Source organism: Balaenoptera physalus, assembly GCF_965194825.1.
Source record: "Balaenoptera physalus genome assembly, chromosome: 19".
Lineage (NCBI taxonomy): Eukaryota > Metazoa > Chordata > Mammalia > Artiodactyla > Balaenopteridae > Balaenoptera > Balaenoptera physalus.
The window spans coordinates 31,704,758-31,724,837 of NC_138900.1; the positions used below are offsets into that span (position 1 = coordinate 31,704,758).

General features: G+C 34.6%; 1 protein-coding gene across 2 annotated transcripts in view; it reads right to left on the reverse strand.

Annotated features, from left to right (window-relative positions):
* ITFG1 (integrin alpha FG-GAP repeat containing 1) overlaps positions 1 to 20,080 on the reverse strand; it is a 269,509-nt gene that overhangs the window by 10,117 nt on the left and 239,312 nt on the right. For both annotated transcript variants that reach the window (XM_082437714.1, XM_082437715.1), the window contains 3 exons: positions 6,795 to 6,919; positions 6,137 to 6,219; positions 1,761 to 1,878 (listed from right to left, as the gene is read on the reverse strand). In XM_082437714.1, coding sequence (XP_082293840.1) covers positions 1,761 to 1,878; positions 6,137 to 6,219; positions 6,795 to 6,919 — 326 coding nt within the window. The remainder of the gene's footprint in view (positions 1 to 1,760; positions 1,879 to 6,136; positions 6,220 to 6,794; positions 6,920 to 20,080) is intronic.

The following is a 20,080-nucleotide window of genomic DNA, read 5'->3' on the forward strand; positions in this document are numbered from 1 at the left end:
TGCTTTGTGACCATCTAGAGGGATGGGATGGGGAGGGTGGGAGGGAGGGAGATGCAAGAGGGAAGAGAAATGGGAACATATTGTATATGTATAACTGATTCACTTTGTTATAAAGCAGAAGCTAACACACCATTGTAAGGCAATTATACTTCAATAAAGATGTTAAAAAAAAAAAAAAAAACAAAAAAAAAAAACAAGGAGCTGAACTAAACTAAAAGCACTGGTGTAAGGAATTCAGAAGTGGAGTCAGCTGCAGAGATTGTAGGGAGGCACAATGAGGAGGGCAACTGATTAAATCCTATAGTGAGTAAGAAAGAGAGACAGCTTTAGGAAACTGGTTTTAAGTTGCTTGCAAGTGATCTAGGTAGAGGTGTCACGGTGACAGTTGGAAGTGGGGGAGAGACCTTTAGAGAGAGATGAGGGCTGGGCATCTCTGAGGTAATAGCTCAAGCCATGATTTTAGATCAAACTGGCAGGGAAAGTGTATAAAGAGGGCCTAGGGCAGACACCGTGGCAGAAAGAGCAGCCAGTGTAGGTGAAAGAGAAGTGGTCCAAGAGGTAGGAGACAAACCACAGTATCACAGACGGAGGCAGTATACAGATAGGTATTTCAATCCGTATTTGTATTTAAAACTTCAGTTTTTAGCCACTGCATCATTATTATTGTAAGTCTACAATGTTTATACTGTAATTAGATCTCCTGTGAAATCAATAAAATTAATTTCCTTTCCTTCATAGGTCTAGAGCTGTGTAATATTTCATACTATGTTCTGACATTTCTAGACAAAAGTAAATAGGGTCACCTTTGACCTTAACTCTTAAGTTGCAATTTTAAAATCAACTGAATATGTAACTTTATCTTATCATTTTTTGTATGAACAGAGTGTTTTTTTGAGAGACAAACCTATGAACATTTATTAGAACAATTAACATGTTCTCTTTTTCATAAGTTAAAATAGGTAACATAAAACAGATGGTAATTTTAGTTAACAAAAATGATTATCATGAGCATCACAATCTAAAGAGAATAGGTGCAAAAAGGAAAACAATTTTGTGACACATAGAGCCCCTTTTGGAGAACATTATTGGAACCCACTAGTTATGTACTAAACATATATTCATATACAAGTAGAAATTAGCTTTGTAAATTTATATCTAAACTATGAATAAATTTATGTGATAGCCTTTTTCTCTCCTCATAAACATTATATAAAAACTACATTTTTGGAGTTTTGTTTTTAATTATTATTTAGGGTGTTATACTAAAGAACAGAAATCAGTTTAGTGCAAAGAATACTTGATAGATGGAAAAGATGTTTATCACTTTGCTACTTCCCATCTAAACTCTCCCTGCTCTAATTTTTTATAAAGAGATAGCTGTTATTCCCAGAAAAAAAATGTGCATGGCTCTATCAGTAAATAATGGACACAGGCTCATTTAAGAAATGATTATTATTTTCCAGGCCATTATGAAATTACTTCTAATTAAGCTTTTCGATATGCCTGTTGATTTGGGGGTGTTCACTTTATTACTTTTGTACAGTATCAAAGTTTTAAAATACATAGTCTGATTTGTAGGAATTGCTAAGAGACATTAGTAACTCAGAGGGATGAAAGAAATTATCATCAATAAGATGACATTACGGACAGAACTTGAAAAATCAGAAAATCTTAGTCATGTGAAAAAGTTTAAAATATAGTGCTTTTAAAGAGTAACATATTACTATTATAAAGTTAATGTTCCATTTAAATGAACAAACCTTTTCCTGCCAATGTAAAATGCCAATTATTGCCAAGATGAAAACACAGACTCCGATGAGAGCTATAGCAGTAAGTAGAACAATGTTACTTGGTGTAAGATACAGTTTGGCACTCCAGCTGTAGATGAAAAGAGAAGAATTAAAATTACACATTTTAACTTAAAAATAACAAAATACTATTGAGACCAAAAAGCAAAATAGCTTATTAATTAATGAATCAGTCCATTCATTCATTAATTCATTCACCTATCTATCCATTCATTATAAATAAAACAAAAGCAATTAAAATTAAGATAGGGTTAAGAATACTGATGATCCAGCAGAGTTCAGATTTTTACTCCAAGAACTGAAATAGAACAGAATTTTTGATGAGATGCTTTGCTATTTTTCTTTGCTCCTGTGAGAATTATTCTTAGGTAAACCTATTAAGGGTACTTTAGGCGATCTTAGACATTGTTTTTATGTCTTGTTTGACTTACTGAATTAGAAACCTTGAACTTAAAGGCTACAGAGTCACATGATTTTTGATAAGATTTCTATATCTTATTTTTTGACCCTTGTTCACATATGTACTATGACTAAGTAAAAGAACCATATGTCCAAGTAGGTGTAGATAGATGCTTGTACAAAATGTCATGTTGGAGGGTTTACATTATTACAATGACACTGAGACTTCTTACAAAATCACTTTTAGTTCCTCAGTGTTAATGGCAATATACAAACTTTAGCATAAATAGAACTAGCTCTTTCTTCTAAAACAGTCCACATAATACAGCACTTGCAAACCCTGAAAAGCCTAAAACTGAGGTCTGTATTACCAACACTGTAGGTGGTTATATATAAAGAACTTTTTGTTCTCTCTGAAAATAGATAATGGATATATTTTCATTTTAAAAGTTTAATAAAGGTAAGATTATTCTGATAAATGGCAAGCACCAACTGACTTATTTTGGGATAATTAAAATTTACTGATCCGTAGGTTAGCCTCTAGTCAATAAATCTCAAAATACACCTCAAACTAAAATCAATTTGGTTTTTATTATGTACATAAATTTGAAAAGAACATTTTTTTTCAGAAAGAGCAAGAGAAACATGAAAAATGTTGAGCTTATGGAAGAAAGGCTATAACAGAATTTCCCAGAAATTCAAGAGTAAGAAAACCTTAAGAAACAAATACTGTTAATTAGTTGAGGTTAGCTATTCTCAGCACCTTACCTCATACTTAAGAAAAGGTCCTTTCATGAGATTTTTTGGGTAGTTCCAATTTATCTATCTATCTATCTAAAGTCTTCATTGAATTTGTTACAATACTGCTTCTGTTTTATGTTTTGGTTTTTTGGCCCCAAGGCATGTGGGATCTTAGCTCCCCAACCAGGGATCAAACCCGCACCCCCTGCATTGGAAGACAAAGTCTTAACCACTGGGCCGCCAGGGAAGTCCTGGTGGTTCTAATTTAAAAACAGATTAAAAAAACCCATGAATAAAGGAATTTTGGTAAGAAAAACATTGAACAAAAGGCCAATACTCAGTTTCTTACTCAGAAGCCGTCATTCTTCTCAGTTTCTTACATATCCTTCCAGAGGTATTCTATACATATATAAACATAGACGCATAGATATCTTCTTTATAAATCACAAATCATTGCTTATTATTCATAAGTGCATTTTCCTTTTATTATCTGTTGCTTTACCACTCTATTTTAAAAGACTGTCATGATATTGCATGATATAGAAGTACTATAATTCATATAGTTTCTTGTGCAGATTCATTTTGTTATAAATTTCAAAATTTTAATAGACTCATTAAAAAAGTCTGAACTCAGACCATAACTGTTTTTATTGATGTTATCTTATTTCAAGCATAATGCTGTAATAAAGTTGTTTTCTTAAGTAGTTTGGTTCTAAAGCCCATAAATCCACCATAAAATACCTCCAGGGGTGTGCTGGTAAACTGGCTCTCTGGGGGGAAAAAAACCCTGAGTGGCACTTGCCAATTTTCATGGTGTAAACAGTCCCGTCATAGCTGATTTTAACGTGAACAGAAGTGGAAAGAGATGCACACAATCAGCTCACACAATCAGCACACAATCAGCTCACGAGGTGGCATGAGCTGGTTCTAGCAAACCATCTAATATCCCATCTAAAAATTTAATAAAGGACAATACAACCTACACTTGTTATTTGTTGTCTTTTTGGTGATAGCCATTCTGACAGGGGTGAGGTGATACCTCATTGTAGTTTTGATTTACATTTCCCTGATGATTAGTGATGTTGAGCATCTTTTCATGTGCCTTTTGGCTATCTGTATGTCTTCTTTGGAAAAAATGTCTATTCAGATCCTCTGCCCATTTTTTAATAGATACAGTATGGGGATTCCTCAGAAAATTAAAAATAGAACTACCATATGATCCAGCAATTCTACTCCTGAGTATTTGCCCAAATTAAATGAAAACATCAATTAGAAAAGATACATGCACCCCTATGTTCATTGTGGCATTATTTACAATAGTCAAGGTGATGGAAGCAACCTAAGTGCCCAGCAATAGATGAAGGGATAAAGAAGATGAAGATGTGAGTGCTCTCCCTCTCTCTCTCTCTCTATATATATACACACATACATATTTATATATATACACATACACACAATGGAATATTACTTGGCTATAAAAAAGAATGAAATCCTGCCATTTGCCATTTGCAACAACATGGATGGACCTAGAGGGTATCATGCTAAGTGAAAAAAGTCAGACAGAGAAAGACAAATACTGTATGATTTCACTTATATGTGGAATCCAAAAAACCAGGACAAATGAACAAACATAACAAAACAGAAACAGAGTTATAGATACAGAAAATAAACAGGTGGTTGCCAGAGGGGAGAGGGATGAGGGGAGGAGAGAAATGGGTGAGGGCGATTGAGAGGTACAAACTTCCAGCTGCAAAGTAAATGAGTCACGGGTATGAAATGTACAGTGTGGGGAATATAGTCAATAATTATGTAATATCTTTGGTGATAGATTGTAACCAGACTTAACCGTGGTGATCATTTTGAAGTGTTTAGAAACATCAAATCACTATGTTGTGTAACAGGAACTAACATAGTATTGTAGGTCAGTTATATTTCCAAAAAAACAACTCATAGAAAAAGAGATCAGATTTGTGGTTACCAGAGGTGGGAGGTGGGAGGTGGGAGGTGGGAGGGGGAATTGGATGAAAACAGTCAAAAGGTACAAACTTCGAGTTATAATATAAGTACTAGGGATGTAATGCACAACATGATAAATAGAATTAAGACTGCCATATGTTATATATGAAATTTGTTAAGAGAGTCAATCCTAAGAGTTCTCATCACAAGGAAAAACATATTTTTTTCTGTTTCTTTAATTTTGTATCTATGTGAGAAAATGGATGTTCACTAAACTTATTGTGATAGTCATTTTTTTGATGTATGTAAGTTAAATCATTATGCTGTATACCTTAAACTTACACAGTGCTGTATGTCAATTATATCTCAATAAAACTGGAAGAAGAGAAAAGAACAGTACAGGCTGTATTTTGAGAAGAAATGTAATAAGCCACTAGTTACATTTTAATAGGTTATTTTTTCATGTTTACATCAGAGTAGCCTTAAGAACAAGTTATATTTTTCCCAATGAAATTTAAATGTTAATGAATACCTTCATCACCTACTTTTTGAAATAATGGAATCAACCTAATAATTTAAAGAAAAACAGAGATAAAGATTTAGAATTAAATGCTATATTATAAAAGGAACATGTTTTGCTAATAAGGATAAAAATACCTACCGTTCACTGAAAACTTACTATATGCTGGGTACTGTGTTAAGCATATTTCATCCTCATTCTTGTAAGGTAGGTATTTTATCTCCCAATTTCTACAGTGCAGAAATTGACCCTCAGAGAGAACAAAGGACTAGCTTCCAATCTCAGTCAACTAGCAGTGGATCCGAGTTTCTAGCCTGGGTCTGCTGAACTTCAAAATTTGTGCCTAACCACTGTGGGATATATACCACTTCTCAAAGCATTTGCTAAAAAAGATCATTGCTTATAAAGTTCAGCAGCCTGAAATTTTAGAATTTATGGCCAGTAAACTGAAGACCAGCTTATTTAAGCAGAATATGTATAAATCCTTAGTTAGTTAACCTGCTGTTTTTCTAATAAGGTTTAGTTTGTTCTCCGTGAAAAATGTCAGGGACCTTTTGTGTAGGTATGTTTAGGCATTTAAAGTTTGCTGTAAGCAAATTAAGTCATGACACTCATGGGAACACAGCAGGAATAGAGAAAGTTTTTAAAAGATGTAACTATGATTCAGAGTTGACAGTATTTTTACCAAATTCAGTTCAAGCAAGGACATTACCTTCGAGGAACATTGTGAGGATATGGAATGACAATCAGCTGAGAATTTGGAATGATTGCGGTCCATTCTTGTTTTCGTATAGACTGGAAAAAGAATTCAAGAACATTTAACATTCAGTACACTTTAAAAACACAGTAATTATTCTAAATAAATAAGAAAAAGCTTAAGTACTTTTTGATTAACTGAAATCCTAGGTATGGATTAAGCTGAATTTACATATATTAGGCCCGAAATAGGGCTCTTATCGGCAAAAATTTCTCCACCTTTTCAGGGAAGGATTATATTTCTGTCTCATGGATTCATTAATTCAACAAGTATTTATTGAACACACTTATGTATTAGGCACTGTTCAAAGTGCTATGAACAAATGCTGCTTTGGAGCTAAAATTCAAGTTGAGGTAGAGTCTGACAATAAACAAAATAAAAATATTTGGTATGTTAGATGGTGAAAATAATAAGGAGAAAAAGCAGGGAAGAGAAGGGGCAGGAAGTCTTGAGGTTTGTATCTTCAAATTATAATGTGCTCTATGTAAGATAAGCTTTGATTGGTCACTATCAATGAATTTCAAAAATTCTTTAAAGGGAATAAAAATATTTTAATTCAAATATTTGAATAGTAAATATTAAAAAGTAGATTAATTATAAATTTTTTACTCACCTTCTCTCCAGATGGACGGGGAATACCAACATAAAGATGATCAAGAAAATTTGCACTTCGACCTAAACCAAGTACATTGTATGGCAGTTGGAGAGCTAAATGTGCCGACTGGCTAAGTTGTCCAGCTAAATTTATTAAAAAAAAGAAAAAAGAACAATACATCTTTGGAGACACTGCTCTCATCAAACATTAAAATGATAAATCTTACAAGTTTAGGTGCTAGAACTTATCTTTAAGGATAAAAATGTGAAATGAAATGCCCAGTTCATTATATTAATGATTCACTTTTTAAACAGTAAGAGATAATTCACATCTCATAAGCATCACCTATTTAAAGTATACATTAAGTGGTTTTGAGTATATTCAAAAAGGTGTTGAGCTGTAAGCACAATCAAATTTTAAAACATTTTCATCACCCAAAAAAGAAACTCCATACCCATTAGCAGTTATTCCTATTTCTAAGCCCTACACTTCCAGATATAGGTAACCACTAATCTACTTTCTTTATAGATTTGCCTATCCTGGAGATTCATATAAATGCAATCAAGCAATGTGTGCTCTTTTTATGAATAATGCTGCTGTGAACATTCACATACAAGTTTCTGTGTCAACTTATGTTTTCCAAAATGGCTGTATCATTCTACATTCCCAACATTAATAGTTGAGGGTTCCAATTTTTCCAAATTCTAACACTTTGTCTATCTTTTTGATCATAGTCATTCTAGTGGTTATGAACTGGTATGTCATTGTGGCTTTCATTTACATTTACCTAATAACTAATGATGTTGAGCTTTCTTTTCATGTGCTTACTGGCCATTTTTGTAGTTTCCTTTTTAGGTCTTAAGGTTGGTAGTGAGTGGTCTCTTCTTTCATTCTGGATTTTAGTAATTTGAGTCTTCTCTTTTTCTTGATCAGTCTAGCTAAAGGTTTGTAAATTTTGTTAATCTTTAAAAAACCCAACTTTTGGTTCAACTGGTTTTTCTCTATGATTTTCTACTCCTTACTTATTTCCTCTCACTATGTCCTGTCTTCTGCTTGCTTTGGGTTTAGTTTGCTGTTCTTTTTCTAGCTTCTGGAGGTAGAAAGTTAGGTTATTGATTTCAGATTGTTCTTATTCCTTAATATAGGCATTTACAACAATAAATTTTCCTCTAAGAACTGTTTTTCCCTCTAAGAACTCCATAATTTTGGTAGGTTGTGTTTCTGTTTTCATTCGCCTAAAGAATTTTCTGGTTTCTCTTGTGATTTCTTCTTTGACCCATTGGGATTTTAGGACTGTATTGTTTCATTTCCAGATATTTTTGAATTTCCAAATTGTTATTGATTTCTAATTATCATCCCGTTGCAGCTGGGGAACATACTTGGGATGATTTCAATATTTTTAATTTATTGAGGCTTGTTTTATGACCTAGCATATGGTCTGTCCTGCAGAATGTTCCATTTGTGCTTGAGAAGAATGCATATTCTGCTGTTGTTGGGTGGAGTGTTCTATACAAGTCTGTTAGGTTTAGCTGGTTTATAGTGTCATTTTCTCTTCTTTATTGATTTTTTGCCAAGTTGTTTAATACATTACTGAAAGTATTAAAATTGGGGTAATAAAGCCTCTTAATTATTTATTGCTGAATTATTGATTTCTCTCTTCATGTATCTTGGGGGCTCTGTTGTTAGGTGTATATTTTTTTGTAGTTGTTACATCTTCCATATGGATTGACCTTTTTATTATCATTATAAAATGTCCTTCTTTGTCTCTACTAGCAATTTTTGTCTTAAAGCCCTAGTTTTATCTGATATTAGCATGGTCACTCCAGCTCTCCTTTGGTTACTCTTTGCATGGTATAATTTACACCCCCCCTTTTTTTTTATTTTCAACTTATTTGTATCTTTGAATCTAAAGTGTTTCTCTTGCAGATAGCACCTAGGTGAGTCATATTATATTAGCCATTCTGCCAATCTCTGCCTTTTGATAGGAGTGTTTATTCCATTTACATTCAATGTAATTACTGGTAAGGTAGGACTTTTGCCTGCCATTTGCTATTGGTTTTCTATATGTCTTTTTAATTCTTCTATTCCTCCATTGCTGCTTTAATTCCATAGTTTCTTTTATTATATATTTTCTGAGCTATCTTCTTAGTGGTTGCCTGGGGATTGCAATTAGCATATTAACTTAACAAAATAACAATACCTAGCACATACAACAACTCTGCTCCAAAATCCTCCCTCCCTTGTAATACTGTTATTATACAAATTATATTTTTATATATTATCAGCCCATTAACACAAATTTATAATTATTACTTTATGTAGTTGTTCTGTAAATCACCTAGGAAATAAGAGGTACTATTTGACAGAAATACATAAACCATATTTTATACTTATCTATAGTTTTACAGGTGTTTTTTACTTGTTTGTGTGGATTCAAGTTATTGTCTAGTTGTCCTCTCAGTTCAGCCTTAAGGGCTCCCTTTAGTATTCTTGAAGGGTGTTCTTTTAGTGATGAATTCTGTTTTTGTTTATCTAGGAACATCTAAAATTCTTCATTTTTGAAGGACAGCATCACCACATATAGAATTCTTGATTGACAGTTTTTTTTTCTTTCAGCACTTTGAATGTATCATCCCTTTCTGGCCTCTGTGGTTTCTGATGAGAAGTCAGCTGTTACTCTTGTTGAGGTTCTCTTATATGTGACGAGTTGCATCCCTCCTGCTGTTGTGAAGAGTCTCTCTTCGTCTTTCTTTTTTGACAGTTTATGTGTCTCAGTATGGACTCTTTGAGTTACTTTGAGTTTGTTGAGTTTCTATGTGCAGATTAGTGTTTTTCATCATATTTGGATGGTTTCAGTGATTATTTCTTCAGATATACATTCTGCCCCTTTCTTTATCTCTTTTTCTTCTAAGACTCGCTTTATGCATATGATGGTATGATTGATGGTGGCTCCACAGGTTCTGAGGTTGTTCATTTTTCTTTCTGTATACTCTCAATTGACCTATATTCAAGTTTGCTGATTCTTTTGCCAGCACAAATCTGTTGTTGAGTACTCTACAGAATTTTTCATTTCAGTTACTGTACTTTCAACTCCAGAATTTCTATTTGATTTTTTAAATGATCTTTACTTCTTTATTTTATCTTCTATTAGTGGGACATAGTTGTAATACTTACCTTTAGTTTTTTAATCCTAGTTTCCTTTAGGTCTTTGAACATGTTTGTAATAGCCAATTTATAGGTTCTGTTAACTAAGTCCAACACCACTGGGCACATTTTCTGTTGTTTGCTTTTTTAAAAAAAATGTGTGTGTGGCATACTTTCCTGTTTCTTTGCATGTTTTATAGTGTTTTTTGGTTGTTGTTGGAAAGTGGACTTCTTAGATAATATAACAGCTATGGTATCTCACTCTAAGGGTTTGTTGATTTTTCTTTTTGTTATTGTTGTTGCTCATTTATTTAGTGACTTTCCTAGATGGATTCTATAGATTCTGTATTCCTTACAGTGCCTGCCACAAAGTTCTTTTATTTTCTTATTTTGAAAGTTCTTGTTCTAAGCCTGGTTTCCCAGGAGGCATATATGACTCAGTATAGCTCAGTGGTCAGCTAATGATTGGCCATGAGATTTCCTTAAATAACTTGTCTGTATATCTTCCAACCTTTGTCAGTGGGATTTGTGTGTGAAGATATGCCTTCAAACTTCAGGCACTTTACAAGCTAGCCTTACCTTTCATTTCTTGCTTGAGCAGAGCCTCGAGGTAGCACACTCAAGCTAAGTATTTGAATGAGGTATTTTCCTTTCTAGGCATGTTCTTAGCCATCTAAGATGCCCAAGACGATGTTCTAGCTTTTCAACGTTGCCTGTGGTTGTCTGGTGCCTCAGGGCTTCCTTTTATGTTTTGGCCAGGCTCTTGTTCACTACACCTGGGATTTTTCCAGCAGACTACTGTTTTGGGTAATGTCTTGGAGAAATAGGGTTTTTTTTTTCCTGCTGGGTTGAACTCTGACTCAAATCAAATAGCCCCAACATCCTGAGAAGGGATTTTCCAAGCAGTTGCTAGTTTAGACGCATACTGACAGTGCTATAGGGATGGGAATTTTAATGGACTCCAAAGTTCCATCCCATCCACTGACTGTGAGGCTACTAGCTATTCATGGCTGCTGCACCATTCAGTAGAGAGGGGAGGTGGGATGTCAACAGCCCCAAGTTAAAATGCCACAGACCCTGTTGTCTTAAGTATCAGGAGTTCCTCTTGGATAGACAATGCTCAGAACATTCTGTGGCTTTGGGTAATTTCCAGAGTTCTGAAATGGTTAATGTTAGTTGTTAGGCCAGTATTTTTTGTTTGTTTGTCTGTTTGTTTTATGGGGAGGGACGGGACAGCAGGTTCATGAAGTCCTCACACTGGCATTCCAAAAATCAATCTCTATTATGGTTCACTTTAAAAGACTGTATTTATTTGCTATGTATTTGCTACATGATTAAACAGAATATTTAAATATTAACAGGGTTAGGGACTTCCCTGGAGGTCCAGTGGCTGGGACTCTGCACTCTCAGTGTGGGGGGCCCAGGTTCAATCTCTGGTCAGGGAACTAGATCCCATATGCTGCAACTAAGAGTTCACGTGCTGCAACTAAAGATACCGCATGCCGCAACTAAAAGGTCCTGCCCATGGCGACAAGGATCCCATGTGCCGCAACTGAGATCTGGCACAGCCAAATTAAAAAAAACAAAAAATGACAGTGTTAGTTAATATCTAAACATTTTAATATTCACTGGGACTCTGCTAAACATCTACTAATGTTACCCAGATATATGAAATCATTGGAAAGTATATATACCTGACTTTTTATACAATTCTTACATTAGTAAGATAAAGGTATAATGAAAAGAAACACTGAATTTAGGGATAGGCGTTCTTAATAAAGTTAAACTATGTACGTAAAACTGTAAAGCTGCATGGGCTACAGAATTAGTTTGCCTCGTAGAGTTATGCTGATTGAATGATAATGCATAAAAGAGTGCCGAAGATACAGTAAATGTTGTTAAACTAAATGTTAAATATGGCAGAAGCAAGAAGAACTACAATCCTGCAGCCTGTGGAACAAAAACCACATTCACAGAAAGATAGAAAAGATGAAAAGGCAGAGGGCTATGTACCAGATGAAGGAACAAGATAAAACCCCAGAAAAACAACTAAATGAAGTAGAGATAGGCAACCTTCCAGAAAAAGAATTCAGAATAATGATAGTAAAGATGATCCAGGACCTCGGAAAAAGAATGGAGGCAAAGATCGAGAAGATGCAAGAAATGTTTAACAAAGACCTAGAAGAATTAAAGAATTCAAGAACAAACAGAGATGAACAATACAATAACTGAAATGAAAACTACACTAGAAGGAATCAGTAGCAGAATAACTGAGGCAGAAGAATGGATAAGTGACCTGGAAGACAGAATGGTGGAATTCACTGCTGCGGAACAGACTAAAGAAAAAAGAATGAAAAGAAATGAAGACAGCCTAAGAGACCTCTGGGACAACATTAAACGCAACAACATTTGCATTATAGGGGTCCCAGAAGGAGAAGAGAGAGAGAAAGGACCTCAGAAAATATTTGAAGAGATTATAGTCGAAAACTTCCCTAACATGGGAAAGGAAATAGCCACCCAAGTCCAGGAAGCTCAGAGAGTCCCATACAGGATAAACCCAAGGAGAAATGCGCCGAGACACGTAGTAATCAAATTGGCAAAAATTAAAGACAAAGAAAAATTACTGAAATCAGCAAAGGAAAAATGACAAATAACATACAAGGGAACTCCCATAAGGTTAACAGCTGATTTCTCAGCAGAAACTCTACAAGCCAGAAGTGAGTGGCATGATATACTTAAAGTGATGAAAGGGAAGAACCTACAACCAAGATTACCCAGCAAGGATCTCATTCAGATTCGAAGGAGAAATCAAAAGCTTTACAGACAAGCAAAAGCTAAGAGAATTCAGCACCACCAAACCAGCTCTACAACAAATGCTAAGGAACTTCTCTAAGTGGGAAACACAAGAGAAGAAAAGGACCTACAAAAACAAACCCAAAACAATTAAGAAAATGGTCATACGAACATACATATCGATAATTACCTTAAACGTCAATGGATTAAATGCTCCAACCAAAAGACACAGGTTTGCTGAATAGATACAAAAACAAGACCTGTATATATGCTGTCTACAAGAGACCCACTTCAGACCTAGGGACACATACAGACTGAAAGTGAGGGGATGGAAAAAGATATTCCATGCAATTGGAAATCAAAAGAAAGCTGGAGTAGCAATACTCATATCAGATAAAATAGACTTTAAAATAAAGAATATGTTGCAAGAGACAAGGAAGGACACTACATAATGATCAAGGGATCAATCCAAGAAGAAGATATAACAATTATAAATATATATGCAGCCAACATAGGAGCACCTCAATACATAAGGCAACTGCTAACAGCTATAAAAGAGGAAATTGACAGTAACACAATAAAAGTGGGGGACTTTAACACCTCACTTACACCAATGGACAGATCATCCAAAATGAAAATAAATAAGGAAACAGAAGCTTTAAATGACACAATAGACCAGATAGATTTAATTGATATTTATAGGACATTCCATCCAAAAACAGCAGATTACACTTTCTTCTCAAGTGCGCACAGAACATTCTCCAGGATAGATCACATCTTGGGTCACAAATCAAGCCTCAGTAAATTTAAGAAAATTGAAATCATATCAAGCATCTTTTCTGACCACAACGCTATGAGATTAGAAATGAATTACAGGGAAAAAAACGTAAAAAACACAAACACATGGAGGCTAAACAATACGTTACTAAATAACCAAGAGATCACTGAAGAAATCAAAGAGGAAATCAAAAAATACCTAGAGACAAATGACAATGAACACACGATGATCCAAAACTTATGGGATGCAGCAAAAGCAGTTCTAAGAGGGAAGTTTATAGCTATACAAGCCTACCTCAAGAAACAAGAAAAATCTCAAATAAACAATCTAACCTTACACCTAAAGGAACTAGAGAAAGAAGAACAAACAAAACCCAAAGTTAGAAGAAGAAAAGAAATCATAAAGATCAGAGCTGAAATAAATGTAATAGAAACAAAGAAAACAATAGCAAAGATCAATAAAACTAAAAGCTGGTTCTTTGAGAAGATAAACAAAATGGATAAACCATTAGCCAGACTCATCAAGAAAAAGAGGGAGAGGATTTAAATCAATAAAATTAGAAATGCAAAAGGAAAAGTTACAACAGACACGGCAGAAATACAAAGCATCCTCTAAGCAACTCTATGCCAATAAAATGGATAACCTGGAAGAAATGGACAAATTCTTAGAAAGGTATAACCTTCCAAGACTGAACCAGGAACAAATAGAAAATATGAACAGACCAATCACAAATAATGAAATTGAAACTGTGATTAAAAATCTTCCAACAAACAAAAGTCCAGGACCCAATGGCTTCACAGGTGAACTCTATCAAACATTTAGAGAAGAGCTAACACCTATCCTTCTCAAACTCTTCCAAAAAATTGCAGAGGAAGGAACACTCCCAAACTCATTCTATGAGGCCACCATCACCCTGATACCAAAACCAGACAAAGATACTACAAAAATAGAAAATTACAGACCAATATCACTGATGAAAATAGATGCAAAAATCCTCAATAAAATACTAGCAAACAGAATCCAAAAACACATTAAAAGGATCATACACCAAGATCAAGTGGGATTTATCCCAGAGATGCAAGGATTCTTCAATATATGCAAATCAATCAATGTGATACACCATATTAACAAATTGAAGAATAAAAACCATATGATCATCTCAATAGATGCAGAAAAAGCTTTTGACAAAATTCAACACCCATGTATGATAGAAACTCTCCAGAAAGTGGGCATAGAGGGAACCTACCTCAACATAATAAAGGCCATATATGACAAACCCACAGCAAACATCATTCTCAATGGTGAAAAACTGAAAGCATTTCCTCTAAGTTCAGGAACAAGACAAGGATGTCCACTCTCACCACTATTATTCCACATAGTTTTAGAAGTCCTAGCCACGGCAATCAGAGAAGAAGAAGAAATAAAAGGAATACAAATTGGAAAAGAAGAAGTAAAACTGTCACTGTTTGCAGATGATATGATACTATACATAGAGAATCCTAAAGATGCCACCAGAAAAGTACTAGAGCTAATCAATGAATCTGGTAAAGTTGCAGGATACAAAATTAATGCACAGGAATCTCTTGCATTCCTATACACTAATGATGGAAAATCTGAAAGAGAAATTAAGGAAATACTCCCATTTACCATTGCAACAAAAAGAATAAAATACCTAGGAATAAACCTATCTAGGGAGACAAAAGACCTGTATGCAGAAAACTATAAGACACTGATGAAAGAAATTAAAGATGATACTAACAGATGGAGAGATATACCATGTTCCTGGATTGGAAGAATCAATATTGTGAAAATGACTATACTACCCAAAGCAATCTACAGATTCAATGCAATCCCTATCAAATTACCAATGGCATTTTTTACAGAACTAGAACAAAAAATCTTAAAATTTGTATGGAGACACAAAAGACCCCGAATAGCCAAAGCAGTCTTGAGGGAAAAAAACGGAGCTGGAGGAATCAGACTCCCTGACTTCAGACTATACTACAAAGCTACAGTAATCAAGACAATATGGTACTGGCACAAAAACAGAAATATAGATCAGTGGAACAGGTTAGAAAGCCCAGAGATAAACCCACGCACCTATGGTCAACTAATCTATGACAAAGGATGCAAGGATATACAATGGAGAAAAGACAGGGTCTTCAATAAGTGGTGCTGGGAAAACTGGACAGCTTCATGTAAAAGAATGAAATTAGAACACTCCCTAACACCATGCACAAAAATAAACTCAAAATGGATTAGAGACCTAAATGTAAGACCGGGCACTATAAAACTCTTAGAGGAAAACATAGGAAGAACACTCTTTGACATAAATCACAGCAAGATCTTTTTTGATCCCCCTCCTAGAGTAATGGAAACAAAAACAAAAATAAACAAATGGGACTTAATGAAACTTAAAAGCTTCTGCACAGCAAAGGAAACCATAAACAAGACGAAAAGACAACCCTCAGAATGGGACAAAATATTTGCAAATGAATCAGTGGACAAAGGATTAATCTCCAAAATATATAAACAGCTCATGCAGCTCAATATTAAAAAAAGAAACAACTCAATCCAAAGATGGGCAGAAGACCTAAATAAACATTTCTCCAAAGAAGACACACAGATGGCCAAGAAGCATATGAAAAGCTGCTCAACATCACTAATTATTAGAGAAATGCAAATCAAAACTACAATGAGGTATCACCTCACACCAGTCAGAATGGACATCATCAGAAAATCTACAAACAACAAATGCTGGAGAGGATGTGGAGAAAAGGGAACCCTCTCGCACTGTTGGTGGGAATGTAAATTGATACAGCCACTATGGAGAACAGTATGGAGGTTCCTTAAAGAACTAAAAATAGAATTACCATATGACCCAGCAATCCCACTACTGGGCATATACCCAGAGAAAACCATAATTCAGAAAGACACATGCACCCCAATGTTCACTGCAGCACTATTTACAATATCCAGGTCATGGAAGCAACCTAAATGCCCATCTACAGACGAATGGATAAAGAAGATGTGGTACCTATATACAATGGAATACTACTCAGCCATAAAAAGGAACTAAATTGGGTTATTTGTAGAGATGTGGATGCATCTAGAGACTGTCATACAGAGTAAAGTAAGTCAGAAAGACAAAAACAAATATCATATACTAATGCATATATGTGGAACCTAGGAAATGGTACAGATGAACTGGTTTGCAGAGCAGAAATTGAGATACAGAAGTAGAGAACAAACATTTGGACACCAAGCGGGGGAAAGCAGCAGGGGTTGGGGGTGGTGGTGTGATGAATTGGGAGATTGGGATTGACATGTATACACTGATGTGTATAAAATGGATGACTAATGAGAAAAAAGAAAAAAATTAACAACAACAAAAAAACCCCAGAGTTCCTGATTTTTCTTCTAATACCTGCTCCATTTCAGTTGTGGCAACTCCATCTTTCTACTTGCTCTGGCCAGTAACCCTAAAGTTACAGTACTTTTTTCCCCTCATATCCTCTACCCAGTCTGCCAAGAAATGAAATATATATCCACAATCCCCAAATATCCAGAATCACAACATTTCTACCTGCATGACTATTACTTTGGTCAAAGCCACCATCATTTCTAGCCAGAATTATTTTACTAGCTTTCCAATTAGTTTCCCTGCTTTAGCTCTTGCTCTTCCTATAGTCTACTGTTTCACTCAGTTTACACTCCATGCCCTCATTTAACTCAGATTTCATCTTCTACTCCTTAACCCCCTTCTTTCATTCTACTCCAAGACACTGGTCTCTCCACTGTTCCTTGGAAATTCCAGGAATGCTTATACCTTAAGGCTTCTGCTCTGGCTTTCTCCTCTACCTGGAGTATTCTTCAAAAGTTAACCATATGTATGACTCCCTTATATCCTTCAAATCTTTGTTCAAATGACATTTTCTCAGGGCCACTCTGACCACCCTACATATAACTGATAACTCCTTCTCTATCCTTCTTACCCTGCTTTATTCCCCACCCCCACAGTAGATATCACCTCCTAACCACGACACAGTATTAAACAACTCACTTATTATGTTTATTACGTCTTTTCACCTACTAGAATGTAATCTCTATGAGGGCTGAGAAATTGGTCTGTTTTATTCACCTCTATATTATAAGAGCCTAGAACAGGCCTGTCGTATATTAGGCACTCAGTACATATTTGTTCAATGAATGGATGAATAAATGAAAGAACTTCTATCCTCCAAATGTGTCAGACCTAAGACATGTAACATATTCCAATTCAAAAATACTATATCAATTTATACCACATAGATACCAGTACAGAAAGACAGTCTACCCAAAGGTAAAGTATCAGTTATATATAAGAATTCTGAATAATTTATAATACATACATAAAAGGCATTTGTGACATCAATTATCTTCACTTTATTATGAGGAAATCAAGAGGTCAAACAATTTGACCAAAACCACATAGCTACTAAATGGCGGAGCTGGGATTTTCATTTTGGCAGCTTAATTACAAATGCCACATCCTTCATCATTACCTGTGATCCTTTTTTCAGTTGAAAAAGAAGTGTGATATTTGTCTTATTGCTCTATAAAAAGGACTTCTAATGACAGAATACCATCCCCTCCTCTCCCCACCAATGTCAGTTGTTCATTTCTTTTACTGTTTGGATCTCTGTATTTGTGGGGTCCTAGGATATGACTGGTAGCCTGTAACGTTTTCTACATAGTCATTCCAGTTAACATGGCATTTGTTGATTTTGTAAATCCAGACTGTAGGGCATTTGAGCCCAATGAGCATACCTTAGGCTTTGTGATGTTCCCATTCTATACCTAAAGCCCGAGGTATTTAAGCAATTCTTCTGTGAGATGAGCCTGGTTTATCTTGTTGATCTTCTATTACAGGCACCAACTTTAATACGATTATGTTCACAGGGGATACAATTATGAATATGACAATCCTCTCTGGCTATGGACTAGCCCTTAACCGACACTAGAATAAGCTCAGGTTCTCTGGCTCATTCCAGATAGTTTAAAAAGTTATAATTGGTAGAGTGAAAAATTTAGCACTACTCTCACTGCTTGTAGGGGGATGCTAAAGAAACATCGTCATGTATTTGTCCCCTGTGGTGTATGTCTTAAATTATATTTTCCTGTAAGAAAACGGTTAGAATATCAGGTAGGGGAAAATGTTTCTCTATGAGGAGAATTTATAATTGTGAGAATGGCAAGCTGGATAATAACAAATGGTAGACTAAAGTCAAGAAAAATTAAGCTAAGACTTTGAGAGAAAAATATGTTTTCATATTTTATGTTACTGAGTTATCAAGAGTGATTAGGATTCTATTAAAATCAATGAATAAAAAAGGTATTGACAAATGATAAAATTAAAAGTTTAAAAATATTTTCATTTGCTGCTATTCTAATTTAATTGCCAAGAGAGTAAGTTTCTGATATAGCTAATAAAACCTTCCTAGCTATAACAATTATCATGGTTCTTTGTTCTTGAATGCGAACCTGGGGTAATAATTTGTGTTATCTAATGTGATAAGGCTCATTGTAAATGTTTATCAAATCAGATATCTTAGCCAGAAAAAGTCTAGCAGTGAAATTGGTGTTTATGATCTACTCTGATAATATAATCCTTTTTCTGATATTTTAAAATAATTAAAAAAATTTCAAACAACTTACATGTGAACTTTATAAAAAAGAATCTCTATGTCAGATGCTACATATATGTATTCTAACTCTGTGGAAGTTACTTAAAAAATCTAAGGAGACCTTTGTGGCTTCTTACTAAAATATTGAGTTGATCTCAGACTCCACTGTTCCAAATATTCTGGATAATATAGAATATCGTAGGTGTTACAGTAGGATGATTTCTGGTAATATATACCAGTGACCACTTTTTAAACAATAAATTATCAACTAAGATAGAATAGCAGTCAAAGAAAACAAGTGATAAAATGTATCAAAACAGTGATGATTTTCAACATTTAAATTCATTGCTGAAGTGTTTAGCCACTTTTAGGGAGAGACAGCTAATTCCTATATATAGAACATGGTAATTGCAAAAAGGCTCCTTATTGTCAACAGGCTAAACTTACCTGCACTTCTCAACATCATATTGTAATGTGACACCAGAATTCAGAAGTGGGGAACAAAAGAGGACAAAATAGATTTGGAAGGTGAGGAGAAGCCAAAAGAAATTTTGACTGAGTATAATAAAAATATTGGAATTTAATTTTAAAATTTGGCTATAGACACTTGATATTTAAAACATTTACTAAATCATAGCTTCTTATTTTTGTCTTAAAATTCACTGATTTAAATTAAATGGATGGCAACCCACATAGAAAAAAGAAATGAAGCAGTTGTTCTCTGCTTGATGGTAAAATCTTCTACTGGCTTATATGACTAAGGCACATCATTTTTTTTGGACTTTGAGAAAAGTTAGTTTCCAGTGTGAGTGGATTCTCACTAATCACTTACTAAGTCTGTGATTAATTAGTTTGTTTATTCTATAGATATTAAGCACCATGCTATATATCAGGCACTCTGTTGACTGGAGAAGCACCTTAAT